Here is a 20381-nt window from a genome sequence, read left to right on the forward strand (position 1 = left end):
GCTTATTTTGTCTTAATATCTTATGAAAATTCTTAAGTTTCAGGTATTTGAAGTTTGAGTGGAAGCATGGACACTTAGGCGCAAAAAGGAACAAGAAGGCTGAAAAGAATGAAGAAGCTGAAGCCTGAGAATCGCCCAGTATCTTTGGTGATTCACCGAAAGGACAGATTCCTCCCTTTGTTCCAGTATGCGAAGCTCTGAAGGAAGAGGATTAAAAAGGAGATGAAAGGAGCAGTCGACACTTTGTCGATTAGTTCACGAAAGCAGTACTTCACCACCCCATGGTCTAGAACGTGAAGATGTTGAAGGCAAGTGTGCAACGGCGATGAAACATAAGAAGGGCGAATCGCCGATCCATTCGGCGACATCCATAACTTCGCCGAAAGATCCGCCAGCGCTATTTTCTGAAGTTTATAAATACTAAACTTGTTATTAATTTTAGAAGTTCCAAACCATTATTATATTGTTTATAATAGAATAGTACTTTTTAGATAATTTTCTCTCAAGTGTGGAGAGGGTTTTGAGGGAGACTTGAATAGAGAAGGATTTCATCTTCCCCAAGTTGGAAGTGGGTCTTCTTACATTCTTCTTCCTTTTCTTAAATCAAGGTTTAATTCTTTTGCCCATTTTATTTTAGTATCATTTTAGGTGTATTTTGTTATTTCTTGATGTGTGGCTAAAACCCCCCATTTTTGGGGTGTGATTTAGCAATATGTGTTGATATTGTTGTTGGGTCTTGATTGCTGATAGGCTAGATGTATTTTAATGGTGATTTCACCAAGTTGTTGTGTTTTAATTTAATGGGTTTGTAGTTGCAAATACAAAAACCACCCATGTGTTTTCAACTTGCCCGAGAGGGAGGTCGCGTAACCAAGACCACTAGACTGATGGCCTAAGGAGTGGGTCGACATGAGGTTCAGTCCGAGAGAGTGAGCCCTAGTCCCATATCCTAATAGTCAACTCGAGAGAAATGAGTGGGGTAAAGTGTAGGCTGGTTTTCACGCAACAAATGTGTGTCCGAGAGGAACCCATTTGAAACGGGGTAAGTTGCCCGAGAAGGAACTTATTTACATTTAAAACCTAGCCTAGTCACTATTATTTTGCAAATTTCCTATTGAAAGCATGTACCCAACGATTTATCTCAGCTTGTATGGCGGTCACACCCCAAGAACTTCTCCCTAATATTGATTTTCTTGCTATTTTTTTACTACTTTTGACAAAACCCCCATTTGATAGTTGACACTTTTGTGTCAGCCCCTTAAATTTACTATGTTTTTGTTCGTAAATATCTTTAGCTATGACTAGTTAGAGCTAAATTTTATTTTTGTATAAATTCTCAAAACCACTCCCTTGAGACACGACCCCAACCTTTAGTTGGGTTACTATACTGTCGACGATCGTAGACACTCATACCGTAGGTTAGTGTTGTTGATCATGATAAGCATCAAAATGACTAGAATTTTAGTTTTGTTTTGTTGATTGTGTAACTATTTCAAAAAGCATGAGTGTTAACAGTAGTAACGGGAGCCAGGTGGACCATAAGGACGACATCGGCAACCTCAATGATGTCAAAGAGCCCAACATCAATGATCCACATCTCATGTGAAGTGTTGGAGCCATTCGTCTACCTGCAGTGAAGGGAAATGCGGTGTTCCACATAACGAGCACCATGTTACAACTCTTGCAACTAAAATGACTCTTCAGTGGACTAGCACATGAGGACCCACATGGGCATCTTCACAGCTTTCATAGATGTGTGTTGACCATTCTCGTTCAAAAACATCTCCCAGGAGTCGGTTCGATTGAGCCTATTCCCTTTTTCATTGATGGGAGAGCGTGCAAGTGGCTAGCTGAGTTGCTACGTAACTCAATCACTTCGTGAGAGGAGTTGGTCACCGCATTTAATGTGAGATTTTTCCCTCCCTCGAAGATGATGACTTTCGGGACAACATCCAAAGCTTTAAGCGTTTGAATGGAAAGCCTCAACCTGGCAAGGCTCCCAAGTGGTGAAGGCAATCCCACGAGCCTTCCCACGATTATGGTCTTCATCACGAGACGTGAAGTAGCTCGTAAATGAGGGCCTCCCTTGGTCAACCTAGCAAGTACACTGTTTTGCCTACCACGGGTGGCACCATGGCTCATGGTGGCTACCACGGGTCGTGAAGACCCTTGTGGTGATGGTAGATAGTGGCTAAAGGTTGGCTTATGCACCCTTGGCTCCCACAATGCCAAGGCAAGACCACGAGGCCTCCCATGATCCGTGGTCAAGACCACGAGGCGTGGTGGAGGTCGTGGTTCCTAGGTAGTGGCTAGGCCTTAATGCCATGTCTGACACATGACTAAGGGACCTTCATAAGCCCTTTCACGGACCATGGTCAAGACCACTAGTCGTGAAAGTGGTCGTGGTCCTTGGGTAGTGTTTGGTCAGGTTTGGGGTAGCCTTGGTCTTTGGCTTAGGCTTGCCCCTTTTGTCTTGGCTCTTGTCCTTCCAATCCTCAACCAACCCTTTGAAGGTCTTTTAAACTACAGCGTCTAGTACATACTTTAACGTTTAACCACTTAACCCCTTAACTCTTGACATTAACCCCCACGTTTAGTCTCTAGTTTAACCTATCAGTTTCCAGGTTGTTACAGTCTGATTGCATAATGTGTTTTTTTGATTTTGATTTTGAGAACTGCGGGCTTGATTTTGAGAAACGAGGTTGAAATTTTTTTACGTTGGGAAGTTTGGCAAGCTGGGTCGAGGTCACTGAACGGTTCGGCGGTTTGGTAACGTCCCCCTTTGATCACCCTTAATTTTGTGATTTGGCTGAATTGAGTCTGTAACTTCAGCGAGAAGCCTAAGTTCGCCGAGTTCACTCGGTGATTTGATGAAAGGTTCCTTTGATTGCCCTTTCTACCGCCCTAACCCCTAAAATGCACTGTAATATTTAGCGGGCTAGTCTAAGCTCGCCGAGTTTTGTCAACGATTAGCCGAAGGGCCATTAGTATCGCCAACATTCCTTATTTCTAAAAACTTTTTCAGCTGGTACTTTCGGTGAGCCCAATCTGGCTCGCCTAAGCGACTTGGCGACTCACCGAGTGTTTCGGTGAGTCTTTCTGCAACTTAATTTTTACAACCTTCTTTAACAATATCTAACATTTTTCGAGGTGTTTTGCCGTTATGGCTAGAACCAAGATAGATGAAAGTGGCATGCAGCCCCGGAAAAGAGCATGGGGCATTGTGATGAATGAGGGAGCAGGTGCTTCTACCAAAAAGGGTAAGAAAGCACCTCCGAAAGGGGGCAAACGCAAGGGCAAAGCGTGCGTAGCTGAGAAATCGGAGCACAACTCTGGTAGTGATGGCGAGTCTTTTGATTGTCAAGCCTCACTCTCCGAGCTTAAGGATTACCAACCTCTACAGACCCGGCGAGCATAGATTCGGGCAATGTTTCGTCAAGATCTATCTAGGATCCTGGAGTCTATGACTCCTCCTGTTGATACAGTGCCAAGTCCGGCACAGACAGTGATCCCAACACCACCACTTCAGGGTCCTCCTCCCTGGCTACTCAACCGGTTAAAGTTCGAGAGATTGAGGACCATTCTGGAGAAGAAGAGATTGTCCACGGATGGCGTGGTACACAGGTACCCTTTGGTGTGGGGCACACTCTGGTTCAACAGGTTGATATATTCACCAGGCCCCATGGACCATATATTCCCACCTAGCTCAGAGAGTTCTACACTGCATATGTTGACTTAGTACCCCAGGGGAAGAAAAAGGCCAGTGCCTTTAGACTTGTGGAGTCCATGATAGTTCGAGGGAAGACAGTGCGATGCAACAACGATCATATTAATGTTGTATTGACAAGGTGACATATTTTGATCATGAGTACTAGAGCATGACCACTGCACAAACTCTAGATGATCTCAAAGGATGGCTAGCCCCCCTCATTTCTAACCCCACCCCGAGGTGGATTGAGGCCGGATCCCCTATTGTGAAGAAGGACTTGAACATAGCAGCTCGATATTGGTTTGGGTTCATCAATAGCACTATCATGCCATCAAAGAATGAGTCCATTCTCCACCATCCAAAGGCGGCCTGTCTTGAATGCATTATTGCCAAGAAGTAGCTGAACTTAGGACTGATTCTAAAGTAGGAAATGGAAATGAGTGCCAAACAGTGCCAGACATCTCTTCCATTCCTATTGCTTATTACAGAGTTGTGTTGGCAGGCTAGAGTTCCTCTTGACGAGAAGAGGGATGTTGAGGTTACACCCACATCCTTCATCGACATCTGGGGCATAGAGGCCGAGTACAAATAGGATGAGGTGCATAGGAGGACAGCAGCTCCGGTGGACACATCCCTGGAGATTGATGTTGATTCTATACCTGCAGAGGCAACTTTTCTTACTCCGGCCTTCAGGCCTTCACGTAAATCTACTTCCACTCCTTCCCACCCTCCTAGAAGTGCTTCAGGTACCACTGCCTCCAGGCCTCCGATCAATAAGACCATGCTACTCAAGATGGGGCACCTAGCCCATTCTGCCGATGTGCGGGCTTCCCGGCTAGAGGCCGAGGTGCCCTGGATGATTGACAGAGCCATCACAGGTGCACTCACACCGCTCTAGGCTTCCATTGACGCTCTCACAACCAGAGTAGTGATTTGTGAGAGAGAACATGGGCTGACTACCGAGGTTACGACTTTGACTACCAAGGTTACACACTAAATGCACAACAACATGAGGAATACATCAATTATGAAAACACATTTCTTAATAAATATGATTTTATCAAGAAAATGCATAACATAAGGAAATCATGGAAAATCACATAAAACACACATGACTCCAAAACACTAAAACTCAAGAGGAGCTACTTACCTCAAGCTTGAATAGGAGTAGAAGGAAAGAGATGAGGATATCGAGACTTCATATCGGCCTCGGCCTCCCAAGTAGCACACTCAACTAAGTGGTTTCTCCATAATACCTTAACGGAAGAACCATCCTTATTTCTCAATCTCTTAACTTGCCGGTCTAGAATATCAACCTGTACTTCTTCATAAGAGAAACTTTCATCAACTTCCAATCCTTCTAGGGGAACTATGGATGTCAGATCTCTAGCACACTTCTTAAGCATAGAGAAATGGAACACTAGATGCACCATTGCAAAATCATTTAGAAAATCAAACTCGTAGGCAACCTTACCAACACCTCTCAAGATTTGATACGGGCCTACGTACTGGGGACTAAATTTCCCTTTCTTCCCAAATCTCATTACACCCTTCATGCACGAGATTTTCAAATAGACCCAATCATTAGCATCTAACTCAAGGTATCTCTTTCTAACATCAGCATATGAATTTTGTCGGCTTTGGGATGTTCTCAACCTCTCTCTAATGAGCCAGACCTTCCCCATAGCCTCATGAACTAACTGGGTTTGATCAAGGAAACCTAACCCACCTCAAACCATCCAATAGGAGATCTACAACTCCTACCATATATAGCTTCGTCGGGAGCCATACCAATACTAGAATGGTAGATATTATTATAAACGAACTCTACAAATGGAAAGTGATCATCCCAACTTCCCTTGAAATCGATGACACATGCTCTCAACATATCCTCTAATGTTTGGATCGTTCGCTCCTCTTGCCCATTGGTTTTTAGGTTAAAAGTTGTGCTAAGCTTCACTTTGGTGCCAAGGCCCTTTTGGAATGACTTCCAAAACTGAGAAGTAAATTAGGTACCTCTATCGGAGCTATTAGACAATGTCACACCATGCAATATTACCATTTCCTCAAATACAACTTGGCATAGTCTTTAGCTACATAAGAAACTTTGACGTGAATGAAATGGGCTGATTTCGTCATTCGATCTACTATAACCCAAATCGAATCTTATTGGCACCAAGTACGTTGTAAACCTACTATAAAGTCCATATTCACATCTTCCCATTTTCAAGTAGGAATACTAATGTCTTGGAATAAACCTCCCAGTTTCTGGTGCTCAACCTTTACTTATTGGCAATTAGGGTATTAAGCCACAAATCCCACAATATCCTTCTTTATCCCATTCAACCAATAGATATCCCGCAATTCATGGTACATCTTGGTGGCTCCTAGGTGAATAGAATACCAAGAACTATGTGCTTCTACCAAAATTTGTTCCCTTAACTCATCAACATTTAGAACACATAATCGACTTTGGTATCTAAGTACACCATCTCCCCCTTGGGAGACTGCCTCAACAAACTTCTTGAGTACCACTTCTTTCAATTCTACCAAAATTAGGTCTAGACATTGTTTAGCTTTCACATCACTTACAAAAGGCGATTTGAAACCATTTTGGACCATAACAGCATCCTTGGCGGAGTCTACCAATCGAACACCCAATCGGGCTAATATATGCACATCTCGTGCCAACTATTTTCTATCGTCATCCACATGTGCAACACTACCCATAAATAACCTACTAAGAGCATCCGCTACTACATTTGCCTTTCTGGGGTGATAAATTACACTCATGTCATAATCCTTCAATAATTCAAGCCATCTACTTTGGTGAAGATTCAAGTCCTTTTGACTAAACACCTATTGTAGGATTTTGTGGTCAGTGAACATATGTACATACACCCCATACAAATAATGCCTCCATATCTTTAAGGAAAAATCCACCGCCGCTAATTCAAGATTGCGGGTCGGATAATTCTTCTCATGAACCTTAAGTTGCCTTGAAGCATAGGCTATTACCTTGTTCATTTTGCATAAGCACACATCCCAACCCAATTCTCGAGGCATCGCAATATACCACAAAACCATTTGTACCTTCTGCAAAGTCAAGATCTAAGTGGAGGTAAGTCTATCTTTAAACTCTTGGAAACTCCTTTCACATGATTCAGACCATATAAACTTAGCCTTCTTTGAGTCAAAGTCGTGATGGAGAGGCAATAGAAGAAAACCTCTCAACAAATCGTCGATAATAACTGAACAAACCCAAAAAACTACTAATGTCCAAAGGTGATAGAGTTCTAGGCCAACTCTTGAACGCATCCGTCTTCCAAAATTCACACTTGCTAGTCTTTGCAAAAAGTTGTTGTTCCTTAAGGATTTGCAATACGATCCTCAAATGATCAATATGCAAACTTTCACTTCTTGACTAGATCAAAATATCATCGATAAACACGATTGCAAACATGTCAAGGTTTTTTCTAAACACCCTATTCATCAAGTCCATAAACACCGCTGAAGCGTTAGTCAAACAAAATGACATTACTAGAAACTCATAGTGACCATATCGGGTTCTAAAAGCCATTTTGGGAATATCTTCGTCTTTCACCCTCAATAGGTGATAACCCGATCATACACTAATTTTAGAGAAATAACTTGACCCTTGAAGTTGGTCAAACAAATTATCAATCCTTGGAAGAGGATACTTGTTTTGAATGGTCACCTTATTCAACTGTCAATAATTTATACACATTCGGAGTGAACCATCCTTTTTCTTAACAAACAACACCGAAGCACCCATGGTGAGATTCTCGGTTGGATAGAGCCATTGTCTAATAGATCTTCCAATTGTTCCTTCTGCCCCTTTATGTTCCACTGATGAGTCCACAAATTGCACCCATTTAGGGCTTTATTTTGATAGAAATAATGTCCTCGAATGCTTATTTTATCTTAATATCTTATGAAAATTCTTAAGATTCAGGTATTTGAAATTTGAGTGGAAGCATGGACACTTAGGCGCAAAAAGGAACAAGAAGGCTGAAAAGAATGAAGAAGTTGAAGCCTTAAAATTGCCAAGTATCTTTGGTGATTCACCGACAGGACAGATTCCTCCCTTTGTTCCAGTATGCGAAGCCCTGAAGGAAGAGGATCAAAAAGGCGATGAAAGGAGCAGTCGACACTTTGCCGAATAGTTTCGCGAAGTAGTACTACACCGCTCAATGGTCCAGAACGTGAAGATGTTGGTCACGATAAGCATCAAAATGACTAGAATTTTTGTTCTTCATAGTTGTAGTTTACTAACTTATGTTTTAGTTTTGTTTTGTTGATTGTGTAACTATTTCAAAAAGCATGAGTGTTAACAGTAGTAACGGGAGCCAGGTGGGCCATCAAGACGACATCGGCAACCTCAACGATGTCAAAAAGCCCAACATCAATGATCCACATCTCATGTGAGGTGTTGGAGCACCATGAGGACCATGTTACAACTCTTGCAACTAAAATGACTCTTTAGTGGACTAGCACATGAGGACCCACATGAGCATCTTCACAACTTCATAGATGTGTGTTGACCATTCTCGTTCAAAAACATCTTGTAGGAGTCGGTTCGATTGAGATTATTCCCTTTTTCATTGATGGGAGAGGCGTGCAAGTGGCTAGCTGAGTTGCCACGTAACTCGATCACTTCGTGGGAGGAGTTGGTCACCGCATTTAATGTGAGATTTTTCCCTCCCTCGAAGATGATGACTATTCGGGACAACATCCAAAGCTTTAAGCGTTTGAATGGAAAGCCTCTACACGAGACTTGGCTCCGATTTAAAAAATTGGTATTGCAATGCCCGACCCATGGTCTGCCTGATAATGTTCTCCTTTACCGGAGCCTGGACTCGGGAAACAAAGGTGTAGCTGACCAACTCTCGCCTGGAGGCTTAATGCAACAACCATATGCAGTAGCAGTCCAACTTCTCGATGGCATGACAACCATCAACAAGGCATGGTACACCCGCGAAGACCAGGTCTCACCGATCACTTTTCGGCTATCAATGGAGCAGGTTTAAAATGACAATGAGAGAGACCAAAACATGGCCAAGATTATGACACAACTTGATATTTTATCTAAAAATATAATGGGAGCAGGTACCCGTGGTGTAAATGCTGTGGGGGTCGGGTGTGCAAATCCTGAGGAGGAAAAATTTGACATTTTATATCATGAGGAGGTGAACTTCCTAGCCAACCAAGGTGGTAGCTATCGTTGAAACTACCTAAGGCATGGAGGTCATCAAGGTTGGTCTAGAGACGAAGGATGGAAAGATAGAGACCGTGATTGGAGGGAACATAATCCAAATTGGAAGGAAGGCGAGAAAGACAGATATGTGCCTCCTTACGAGCGACAAAAACCCAAGAATTCGAAAGGTGGCAGATCCGAGGATATGCTCTCACATATCCTAAACAAAGTTGAAGGGTCAGACAAAATGCAAAGGCATGAAAGAAGATATGTCTACCCTGACTCAGACCGTCACCTCTCATTCAGTCTCAATCAAGCAGTTAGAGACCCAAATGGGTTATATATGTCACGACCTGGGAGCATCCCCCAGTCGTAACAAGGTGTACTCACCCCGAAGGGGTCTTATACAAGCCACATGACTATTCATTGCATTCAATAATGATAATAGTGCGTAATTAAAAACTTATTTACATCCAAACATTCAAACTTCATTAAAACAACTTTAAAAACACACAGCGAAAGTCTAAGTCTCAAATGACCATCATAGACACAATCACAAAACATAAGTAGGGACACAACCATTTACAATCGAAACAATAACTAAAATTGTCAATTACATGAACAAAAGAACTTAAAAGTCTTGTCCTCGAATCCATCAGGACGTACCAAGTCTTGGAGGAAAGCAATCCAACACTTCCAACTAGCTAGAAGGGATCAATTGCCGGAACCTACACTTGTAGTAAAAAAAAAAGAACTATATGGGTTAGTACACAAAATGTACCAAGTATGATGACCATGCAAAACATTCTCTAAAAGGGACATTTTGGCTAGAAACAATGGATTTTGCCACTTTTAGAAATATCATGAACAGTTGAATAGGAGGCAGACAAGACAAGTGTAAACATCAAGTAAGTCATATTATCACACTTTAACGATATCAACATGAGAACCTTTACCTTTACCTTGGACCTTCACCTCAAGCAACACTTATGCTATACCCTGTGCAATGTATGAATAGCGTCCCATACCATCATCCATACTAGGGCACCACATTTAGGTCACCTAAAGTAAACTCATCCTTCATTTCCTTCACCTTTGCACAATATTCATACATAAGAGGTATATCATTAATTCAGACATGACAAGGGAAAATAACTCATAATATAACCCAAGTATAGCATACACCTCATATTAAGCATTTGAGAGCCAACATTCTTTAATAACGTCATTTAGGGCATATTTAGGTCACAGACATAAGGATTTTAGAGAAACTCACTATGATCCTCTCCAAGCCTACTCGTGCAATGTATAGGTAGCATACCATACTACTACCTACACTTTGTAGAACCTATCAAGAAACCATAATGAAATCTCACATGATGGGAAGTAAGCATTTAACTGACATAGACCATGAGAGCTTGTCATGGAATCCGGTGTCATAAGTCCCCACACCGTAAAGAGGTGGTGTACTTGCCTAAGGAAGTCCGATACATATAGCTTAATGGATCCACTAGCTACCTATGAGGGCACATATTTTATGGGATAAGGTAGACGATCATTGAAACTCATGCCTAACCATTGCGGGAGTTTCCATCTAACCAAATCCACTCAGTGCTTAGCCTACATTCCTATAGAATAGTTCGTTACCTTGACATTATCACATATGAGAGGTGCCATTGGCCTACCAAATCTAAATTACATTCATTAACACGTGAAAGGGTGCTTTAAGCCTACCGTTTCAAGGTTCATTTAGGAAAGCTCATTAACTCCTCTTGAAAGGGTGCCATGGGTCTACCGGTTCAAGTCTCATCATTAACCTTCATGGAAAGGTGCCATAGGCCTACCGATTCCAAGGTTCACTACTATCATTAGTGGAAGGGTGCGATAAGCCTACTGATTCCAAGGTTCATTATTATCATGAGTGGAAGGGTGCTACTAGCCTACCGATCCGAGTATTCAATAACCAACAATATAATCATTTAAACAAGAAAAGGATGCACAAGCTCTACCGATTCGAGATATGCAATACATTGGAGAATCCTTCATATTCTATCATCAACATTTATGAGTGTCAAATTGAGAAAAAGCCTTTCAATAATAACACATTTACGTTCATAACATGATCACATTAGCTCCATTGAATGTCCATTCATAAAATGTCATGTAACACTTAAATTTCTCATACTATGCCTTCAAGGCCATGGTCACAATGTACAAAATAAGTAAACACCTCCACCTTTCAAGTGGATCATCATCAAGAACAATTCTACTAATAATATGAGATTAAGTCAACTTACCATCCTCCAAAGCCATAATCACCATTACTCAATTCCCAACAATTCTATCACCACAAGGTGATTCACCCATAACTTGCCCATAAGGCCACAATCCTCAATTTATCCGTATACAATTCATCATAAATAGGTATAGAAAACCATATAAATGAACAATACAATCCAATCTAAACACAATTTCATCAACATTAAATCATAGGCATTAAACCCACTTCATAAGCAAATTCTAGGCTTTTAATATAAACATGGGTTCTTGAAGAAGTTTCATATAAAATCATCTTAAAATCATAAATAGAACTTCAATTCACCAATATAATGACTTTGAAAACATTTTACCCATGAACCCATAACTAGAATAGAAAATAGAAATTTTGTTCTTTGAAGACTTTTGAAACCCTTTTTAATGGACTCCTTGAAGGAAAGATAATCAAGGATCACCATACCTTTGTTAAGATTCCCCAAGGAATTTTATGAAGATACCACCTTCAATCCAAGCCCTAGTTACAAGTTCTTGACCTTCTTCAACGGAGGATTTTTGAGAGAGAAATATTTGAGAGTAGGTGGGTTTCTTTTTAATTCTAATTGGAGTGACTTAAAAGGAAAAATTTTGGTCTAGAAGAGTTTTATAATTTCTAGGAAAGGCATATAATAATAGGGACTCAACTTAGGAAAAGAATTAAGGACCCACAAAGTTAAACTTAAAAGTTTTCGCTAAACCCGTCTAAGCTCGTCCTTTTTGACAGTGCTTCACTATTTTGGTCATAACATTTTACTCCTAGATCGGAAAAGGGCAAACTCGGTGGCGTTGGAAAGAGGACTCAGATACCTTTAATTGGAGAGGTAATGGTCCACCTAATTCGTTTTGAGCTAAAAGATATCATCATTTGAAGTTGACCCTAAAAGTTGGAACTTTAAAAATCTGCCCTTTGCCCGTCTATTCCAGTGGAATCACTAAAAGGCTGGTCAAATGGGCAGTCCACTAGGCGACCATAGGGCATAAGGGCGACTCGCCAACCCCTTAGGCGATCTAGCAGCCCTATCGCCAAACAGTCCTTTCAAGGACAAGGCTTCTTTCACCCTAACTCGCTAGCCTAGGCCCTTGCTTGCACCCTAGGATGCCTACCTAGCTCCATTTAAGTTCTAAAACAGCATAAACATCAACCTAAGCTCACACTAACCCAAACGTCAAGGCTCCAGTTCATTCTATCATTTTCCGAGTCGTTACATTATCCCCCACTTAGGAACATTCGTCCTCGAATGACACTTTAAACACATTAAGGTAAAAACAACTCAAGACTAGCAGCCCAACAATCGTAACACATCAACATAAATGCTTAACCATAGGAGGAACCATCAACTTCACATCAAGAGGCTCAAACAAACTTCATACCAATCAAGCAAGTAGGAACTACATCCACAAACTTATTGTGCATCAAAACTTCCCCTCTCTCATTTTTTTTTTCATTGGAGAGAAACTTCCTTCTCCAATCACATCATGCTCACTACAAAACATTAAGCTCATTATGCAATTACTCTCAAAAGCACATTTAGGCAAATTTTCACTAAAACATATTTAGGCATGTTCAACATTTATCCTCATGAAGCATACAGACAACTCAACTAAATGCACATCAACATGAGGAACACATTGATGAAAACTCATTTTCTCATTTAACAAGAATTCAAATAGAACATGCATAACATAAGGAGACCATGGAAACTCATTTTCACACAAGACTTCAAAACATAAAACAAGCTACTGGGAACTCTTGGTCTCAAACTTGAATAAGAATAGAAGGAACGAGATAAGGATGTCAACACTTTCAACAACCTTGCTATTCAACATACCATCCCCCATGTTTGTCACGACCCGGGAGCACCCCAAAGTCGTGACAAGGAATACTCGACCCCGAAGGGGTCTTATACAAGTCACATAGTCATTCATTGATTCAATAATGATAATAGTGCGGAATTAAAAACTTATTTACATCCAAACATTCATACTTCATTAAAACAACTTTAAAAACACACAGCGGAAGTCTAAGTCTCACATGGCCATCTTAGACACAATCACAAAACATAAGTAGGGACACAACCCTTTACAATCGAAACAATAACTAAAAGTGTCTATTACATGAACAAAAGAACTTAAAAGTCTTGTCCTCGAATCCATGAGGACGTACCAAGTCATGGAGAAAAGCAATCCAACACTTCAAACTAGCTAGGAGGGATCACTTGCCTGAACCTACACTTGTAGTAAAAAAATATGAAGAATATGGGTTAGTACACAAAATGTACTAAGTAAGATGGCCATGCAAAACATGCTTTAAAAGGGACATTTTAGCTAGAAACCATGCATTTTGCCACTTATAGAAATATCATGAACAGTTGAATAGGAGACATACAAGACAATCATAAACATCAAGTAAGTCATAATATCACACTTTAACGATATCAACATGAAAACCTTTACCTTTACCTTGGACTTTCACCTCAAGCAACCCTTATGCTATACCTTGTGCAATGAATGGATAGCATGCCATATCACAATCCATACTAGGGCACCACATTTAGGTCACCTAAAGTAAACTCATCCTTCCTTTCCTTCACCTTTGCACAATATTCATACATAACAGGTATATCATTAATTCAGACATGACAAGGGAAAATAACTCATAATATAACCCAAGTATAGCATACACCTCATATTAAGCATTTGAGAGCCAACATTCTTTAATAACGTCATTTAGGGCATATTTAGGTCACTGACATAAGGATTTTAGAGAAACTCACTATGATCCTCTCCAAGCCTACTCGTGCAATGTATAGGTAGCATACCATACTACTACCTACACTTTGTAGAACCTATCAAGAAACCATAATGAAATCTCACATGATGGGAAGTAAGCATTTAACTAACATAGACCATGAGAGCTTGTCATGGAATCCGGTGTCATAACTCCCCACACCGTAAAGAGGTGGTGTACTTGCCTAAGGAAGACCGATACATATAGCTTAATGGATCCACTAGCTACCTATGAGGGCACATATTTTATGGGATAAGGTAGACGATCATTGAAACTCATGCCTAACCATTGCGGGAGTTTCCATCTAACCAAATCCACTCAGTGCTTAGCCTACATTCCTATAGAATAGTTCGTTACCTTGACATTATCACATATGAGAGGTGCCATTGGCCTACCAAATCCAAATTACATTCATTAACACGTGAAAGGGTGCTTTAAGCCTACCGTTTCAAGGTTCATTTAGGAAAGCTCATTAACTCCTCTTGAAAGGGTGCCATGGGTCTACCGGTTCAAGTCTCATCATTAACCTTCATGGAAAGGTGCCATAGGCCTACCGATTCCAAGGTTCATTACTATCATTAGTCGAACGGTGCGATAAGCCTACTGATTCCAAGGTTCATTATTATCATGAGTGGAAGGGTGCTACTAGCCTACCGATCCGAGTATTCAATAGCCAACAATATAATCATTTAAACAAGAAAAGGATGCACAAGCTCTACCGATTCGAGATATGCAATACATTGGACAATCCTTCATATTCTATCATCAACATTCATGAGTGTCAAATTGAGAAAAAGCCTTTCAATAATAACACATTTACGTTCATAACATGATCACATTAGCTCCATTGAATGTCCATTCATAAAATGTCATGTAACACTTAAATTTCTCATACTATGCCTTCAAGGCCATGGTCACAATGTACAAAATAAGTAAACACCTCCACCTTTCAAGTGGATCATCATCAAGAACAATTCTACTAATAACATGAGATTAAGTCAACTTACCATCCTCCAAAGCCATAATCACCATTACTCAATTCCCAACAATTCTATCACCACAAGGTGATTCACCCATAACTTGCCCATAAGGCCACAATCCTCAATTTATCCGTATACAATTCATCATAAATAGGTATAGAAAACCATATAAATGAACAATACAATCCAATCTAAACACAATTTCATCAACATTAAATCATAGGCATTAAACCCACTTCATAAGCAAATTCTAGGCTTTTAATATAAACATGGGTTCTTGAAGAAGTTTCATATAAAATCATCTTAAAATCATAAATAGAACTTCAATTCACCAATATAATGACTTTGAAAACATTTTACCCATGAACCCATACCTAGAATAGATAAAAGAAGTTTTGTTCTTTGAAGACTTTTGAAACCCTTTTTAATGGACTCCTTGAAGGAAAGATAATCAAGGATCACCATACCTTTGTTAAGATTCCCCAAGGAATTTTATGAAGATACCACCTTCAATCCAAGCCCTAGTTACAAGTTCTTGACCTTCTTTAATGGAGGATTTTAGAGCGAGAAATATTTGAGAGGAGGTGGGTTTCTTTTTAATTCTAATTGGAGTGACTTAAAAGGAAGAATTTTGGTCTAGAAGAGTTTTATAATTTCTAGGAAAGGCATATAATAATAGGGACTCCACTTAGGAAAAGAATTAAGGACCCACAAAGTTAAACTTAAAAGTTTTCACTAAACCCGTCTAAGCTCGTCCTTTTTGACAGTGCTTCACTATTTTGGTCATAACATTTTACTCCTAGATCGGAAAAGGGCAAACTCGGTGGCGTTGGAAAGAGGACTCAGATACCTTTAATTGGAGAGGTAATGGTCCACCTAATTCGTTTTGAGCTAAAAGATACCATCATTTGAAGTTGACCCTAAAAGTTGTAACTTTAAAAATCTGCCCATTGCCCGTCTATTCCAGTGGGATCACTCAAAGGCTGGTCAAATGGGCAGTCCACTAGGCGACCATAGGGCATAAGGGCGACTCGCCAACCCCTTAGGCGATCTAGCAGCCCTATCGCCAAACAGTCCTTCCAAGGACAAGGCTTCTTTCACCCTAACTCGCTAGCCTAGGCCCTTGCTTGCACCCTAGGATGCCTACCTAGCTCCATTTAAGTTCTAAAACAGCATAAACATCAACCTAAGCTCACAATAACCCAAACGTCAAGGCTCCAGTTCATTCTATCATTTTCCGAGTCGTTACATTATCCCCCACTTAGGAACATTCGTCCTCGAATGACACTTTAAACACATTAAGGTAAAAACAACTCAAGACTACCAGCCCAACAATCATAACACATCAACATAAATGCTTAACCATAGGAGGAACCATCAACTTCACATCAAGAGGCTCAAACAAACTTCATACCAATCAAGCAAGTAGGAACTACATCCACAAACTTATTGTGCATCAAAACTTCCCCTTTCTCATTTTTTTTTCATTGGAGAGAAACTTCCTTCTCCAATCACATCATGCTCACTACAAAACATTAAGCTCATTATGCAATTACTCTCAAAAGCACAATTAGGCAAATTTTCACTAAAGCATATTTAGGCATGTTCAACATTTATCCTCATGAAGCATACAGACAATTCAACTAAATGCACATCAACATATCGTTACAATATATCGTCTCATCTTAACCCAAGACAGCATGGGGGTTTGCCTAGTGATACTATGGCTAACCCCAAGAGTGAGGTTTGACGGTTGACTTGCATCGTGCCACAACATTATCTAATGTGCTGTTTTGGAGGCAACCCAAAACCCTTTATTGCTTTGTTTTGCTTGAAGAAAATAATTGTGTTGTTTGTATATGTTGAAACGAGGGAGGTAATTGAAATAGTGTATGGAAGCAAGCAACAATTCCAGTTCGCGGATCACCGACAAGATCGGCAAGCACATTCCTTGTTGTCACTGTATGATTCAAGACACTGTCAACTTGGATTTGTAAAACTCAGCGGTTTGTAGAAAATTAGTGGCGCATCGCCGACCATGTCAGTGATCTCGACGTAAACCGCCGTTGAAATCCCCACATAAGTTGTAGCTCCTGTTACATTTGGCGATGTCACTAGACACTCGGCGCGTAGCCGAGTGAATGGGCGAGCTTGATACACATCGCCGAATGGGCAGCAACTGAACGGTTTCTGCAATCCACCGGTTTAAAAGTTCTATTTCATCCCCTTTCTCTCACTTCTTCATCCTATCAAACTCACACTTGCATTCTAGCTTTATATTTCTTGCATCTTTAGAGTATTTTAGCTGTAAAATTGTGCTCAGAATTGGATCGCATCACTACCTAGTATGTCAGTACAATCTAATTTAGCACCAAAGGTTGGTAATCGAACCACTCCGTTATTTTATCTAAATTTGTACTCATTTGCATAATATGAATCATTGATAAGTCTCTCTGAGCTGATTGAATTACATACATTCTCAATTACCGTTCAATAACTCTTGTTTAAATGATGGACTCTCGTTCACATGCATTTAAAAGTGAATTAATTTACAGAGGGAGTGTAAAATTGCTATGGCTTTTCAATGCTCTTATGCCTTATAGGCTTGAACTATGCTATCAGAGGTTGCGGGGCTGAATTTGAAAGAAATGGGTTAAAAATGTCTACGTTGGGCTATTTGGCGAGCCCAGTAAAGCTTGCCTAACTGCTCTGCATTTCTCCTAATGTCCGTAGTTCGCCGTTAACTAAGTGCTGCATACTTTGTTTGATTTGTAACTATTGGCGGTAATCCTAATGTCGCTAAGTATACTCTGCGACTCACCAAAAGATTTATTTTACGCCCTTCATCTGCATCATTGTACCATCTATGCATCATTTCCAGTGAACCGCCTGATTGGGTGCGCACTTCACCAACTGTTTTGGTGTAGCAATTTTACACCCAGGACTTCTCCTGCCCCTGTTTAAATATTTTCTAACTCTGTGTCGAAGTCTCTTCCAAAAATCAATTTATTCAAATTTGATGTGTGGCTATTTGGGACCAATCGACGAGGTAAGTCGGGCTTCGCCGACCATTCTGCGATTCGCCAATTTTCCTTCGTCTCGCTTTCATTTTCACCTCTTCTTAGTCCAACCACTATAACCTTAGGCGAGCTAGATCGGGATCACCGAGTGATTCCACAGTGCGCCCTTTTTCCTTTCCTCTCGCATCAGTACTTTGGTGATCAGGTCATTCATCGCCGATGTGATCGGTGTCACACCGAATAAAGCTGATTCTCACTAAAGTTACCCCTAATCCAGCCTCAGCATTCTATAACTTTCGGTGGTAGAGTGGCAACTTGGCGAGTGACCGAGTGATATCGGCAATAATCAGGCTTGTTTTTCCCTTCTCTTTTTCGCTCGCGTTGTCTCTATTGCCCATTTCTCTCCTAACTTTGTTCCTCAATCGAAATATCTGGAAATCAAGGATTTCACATCAGTTGTGGCACAAAATCAACATTTAAGGACATGAAGCCTATACAAATAAAGCCCTAAATTAGTCCAAATCATACATTCATCAAGATTCCTCCTTAAATGAATGCTTTTTTAGAGTAAATTGCTTATAGGCTCCATGAGAGTATGTCGAGCATGTTATGTCTAGGAGATGATAGTTCCTCCTTGAACATTACTAGTTATGAGAAATTCATGCATAATGGGTTGTTAAATGTAGTTCCTACTTCTTTGTGTTGCATTGAATATGTTTATCTTGGAGTTGAAGTTTTCCTCTTTTGTTTATGTGCATTTAGATGAGTTGCATGCATGATGGGTTGCTAGTCTAGAGTTGTGACCTTAAGAAGTGCCTAAAGTGTCATTCTAGGATGAATGTTCCAAAGGGGGAGATATTATTACACCCCGTAGCTTAGTATACAATCTAGAGTTTAGTTGAGGGATACAAGAGTGAAGGTCAATGCCAAAGTAAAGGGGCAAAGCCTAAGCCAAAGTCCAAGGCTGCCCCAATCGTGGCAAGCACTGCCCCAGCTTCATGGACACCACCATGGCCAGTGGTCTTGACCCCGGCTCGTGGGAAGGCCTGTGAAGGTGCCTTTGCCTTTTGGGAGGCTTTCCTTGGGGCCAAAATTTAACTTTCTCTCAAAAAGCATTTATTCAAGGAGGAAACCTTTCAACTCCGAAGTAAGGCATGCTCATAACTCAACTCATGAAGTATATATGCAAATATACTCAAATGCACTACAACATGAGGAAAACAATGCATATAAGTAATTTCTAACAAGAACTTAACATTTTCATGAACATGCATATAAGGAAATCATGGCAACACATAATAACCCTACTAGATAGGCACACTATCCCCCACTTGGGAGTAACCCTACACAAGTTCTTCTAAACATAATTCATAACATAAGGCAACAATGAAGCACCGCTCATAATAATGACAACTTCAAGTCCATCATAACAAGTCATAAAAGACAAGAAATCCAGAAATTTACTAAAACATAAACACATACCAGAAGGGACATGAGGAGATCATTCTTGATCTTCTATAGATTGGAGAGCATAAAACCTATTCTTCTTTCGAGGCTCCTCATCAACACCACTAGAGTCAACTTTCTTACCCTCTCTTCCTTTAGTTTTAAGGACCCAACAATCTCTCATTTTATGCCCATCCTTCCCACACCCAAAGCAACCATCCATGCCGGCTAGGCACTTACCAAGATGATTCCTCCCACACTTGGTGCAACTAGGCTTAGGAAATGGAGATTCTTGGCCGAAATACTTTGGTTTAGTCCTAGGCCTACCTTGTCCATCGGACTTAGCATTAGGAAAGTTCTCATCATCGGATCTAGCTCTTTTCCACTCCCTATTTGTTTTCTTAAGCTTTTGCTCCTCAATTTGTTGAGAATGCACCATGAGACGGGAAATATTCATACTAGGAATTAGCATTACCGAACGACATTCATTGACCACTAATTTAGAGACTCCCATCACTAACTTATTTATCTTAGCCCTAGGATCCCCCACTATGGTTGGAGCATATTTGAAGAGTTGGGTGAACTTAAGGGAATACTCGTTTACACTCATACCCCCTTGCTTAAAATTTATGAACTCTTGCATCTTTAGCTCCCTCAACTCTAGGGGAAATAACCTTTCAAGGAATCCTCCTTAAACATCTCCCAATCTATGGGACCCACCTCTACCGGCCTACTATCTTTCCACTGCTCATACCAAATTTGTGCTACATCCCTCAATTGATAAGAGGTTAGATCTGGTTTCTCTACCAAAGTTAATCCCATGATGGCAAGCAACTTATACACCTTATCTATAAAACCTTGAGGATCTTCCTCCACTTTGGAGCCATAAAACTCCGGAGGGTTCATG

At 40.6% G+C, this 20381-nt stretch overlaps 1 protein-coding gene across 1 annotated transcript; it reads right to left on the reverse strand.

Moving 5' to 3' along the window:
• Nucleotides 1-19529: 19529 nt before the first annotated feature.
• LOC125840286 (uncharacterized) lies at nucleotides 19530-19946 on the reverse strand. The gene has a single exon (XM_049519250.1). The coding sequence runs from the start codon at nucleotides 19944-19946 to the stop codon at nucleotides 19530-19532; it is 417 nt and encodes a 138-aa protein (XP_049375207.1).
• Nucleotides 19947-20381: the final 435 nt, after the last annotated feature.

The sequence above is a fragment of the Solanum verrucosum genome, unplaced genomic scaffold (genome assembly GCF_900185275.1).
Source record: "Solanum verrucosum unplaced genomic scaffold, falcon-dt-bn FXZP01000935.1, whole genome shotgun sequence".
NCBI lineage: Eukaryota > Viridiplantae > Streptophyta > Magnoliopsida > Solanales > Solanaceae > Solanum > Solanum verrucosum.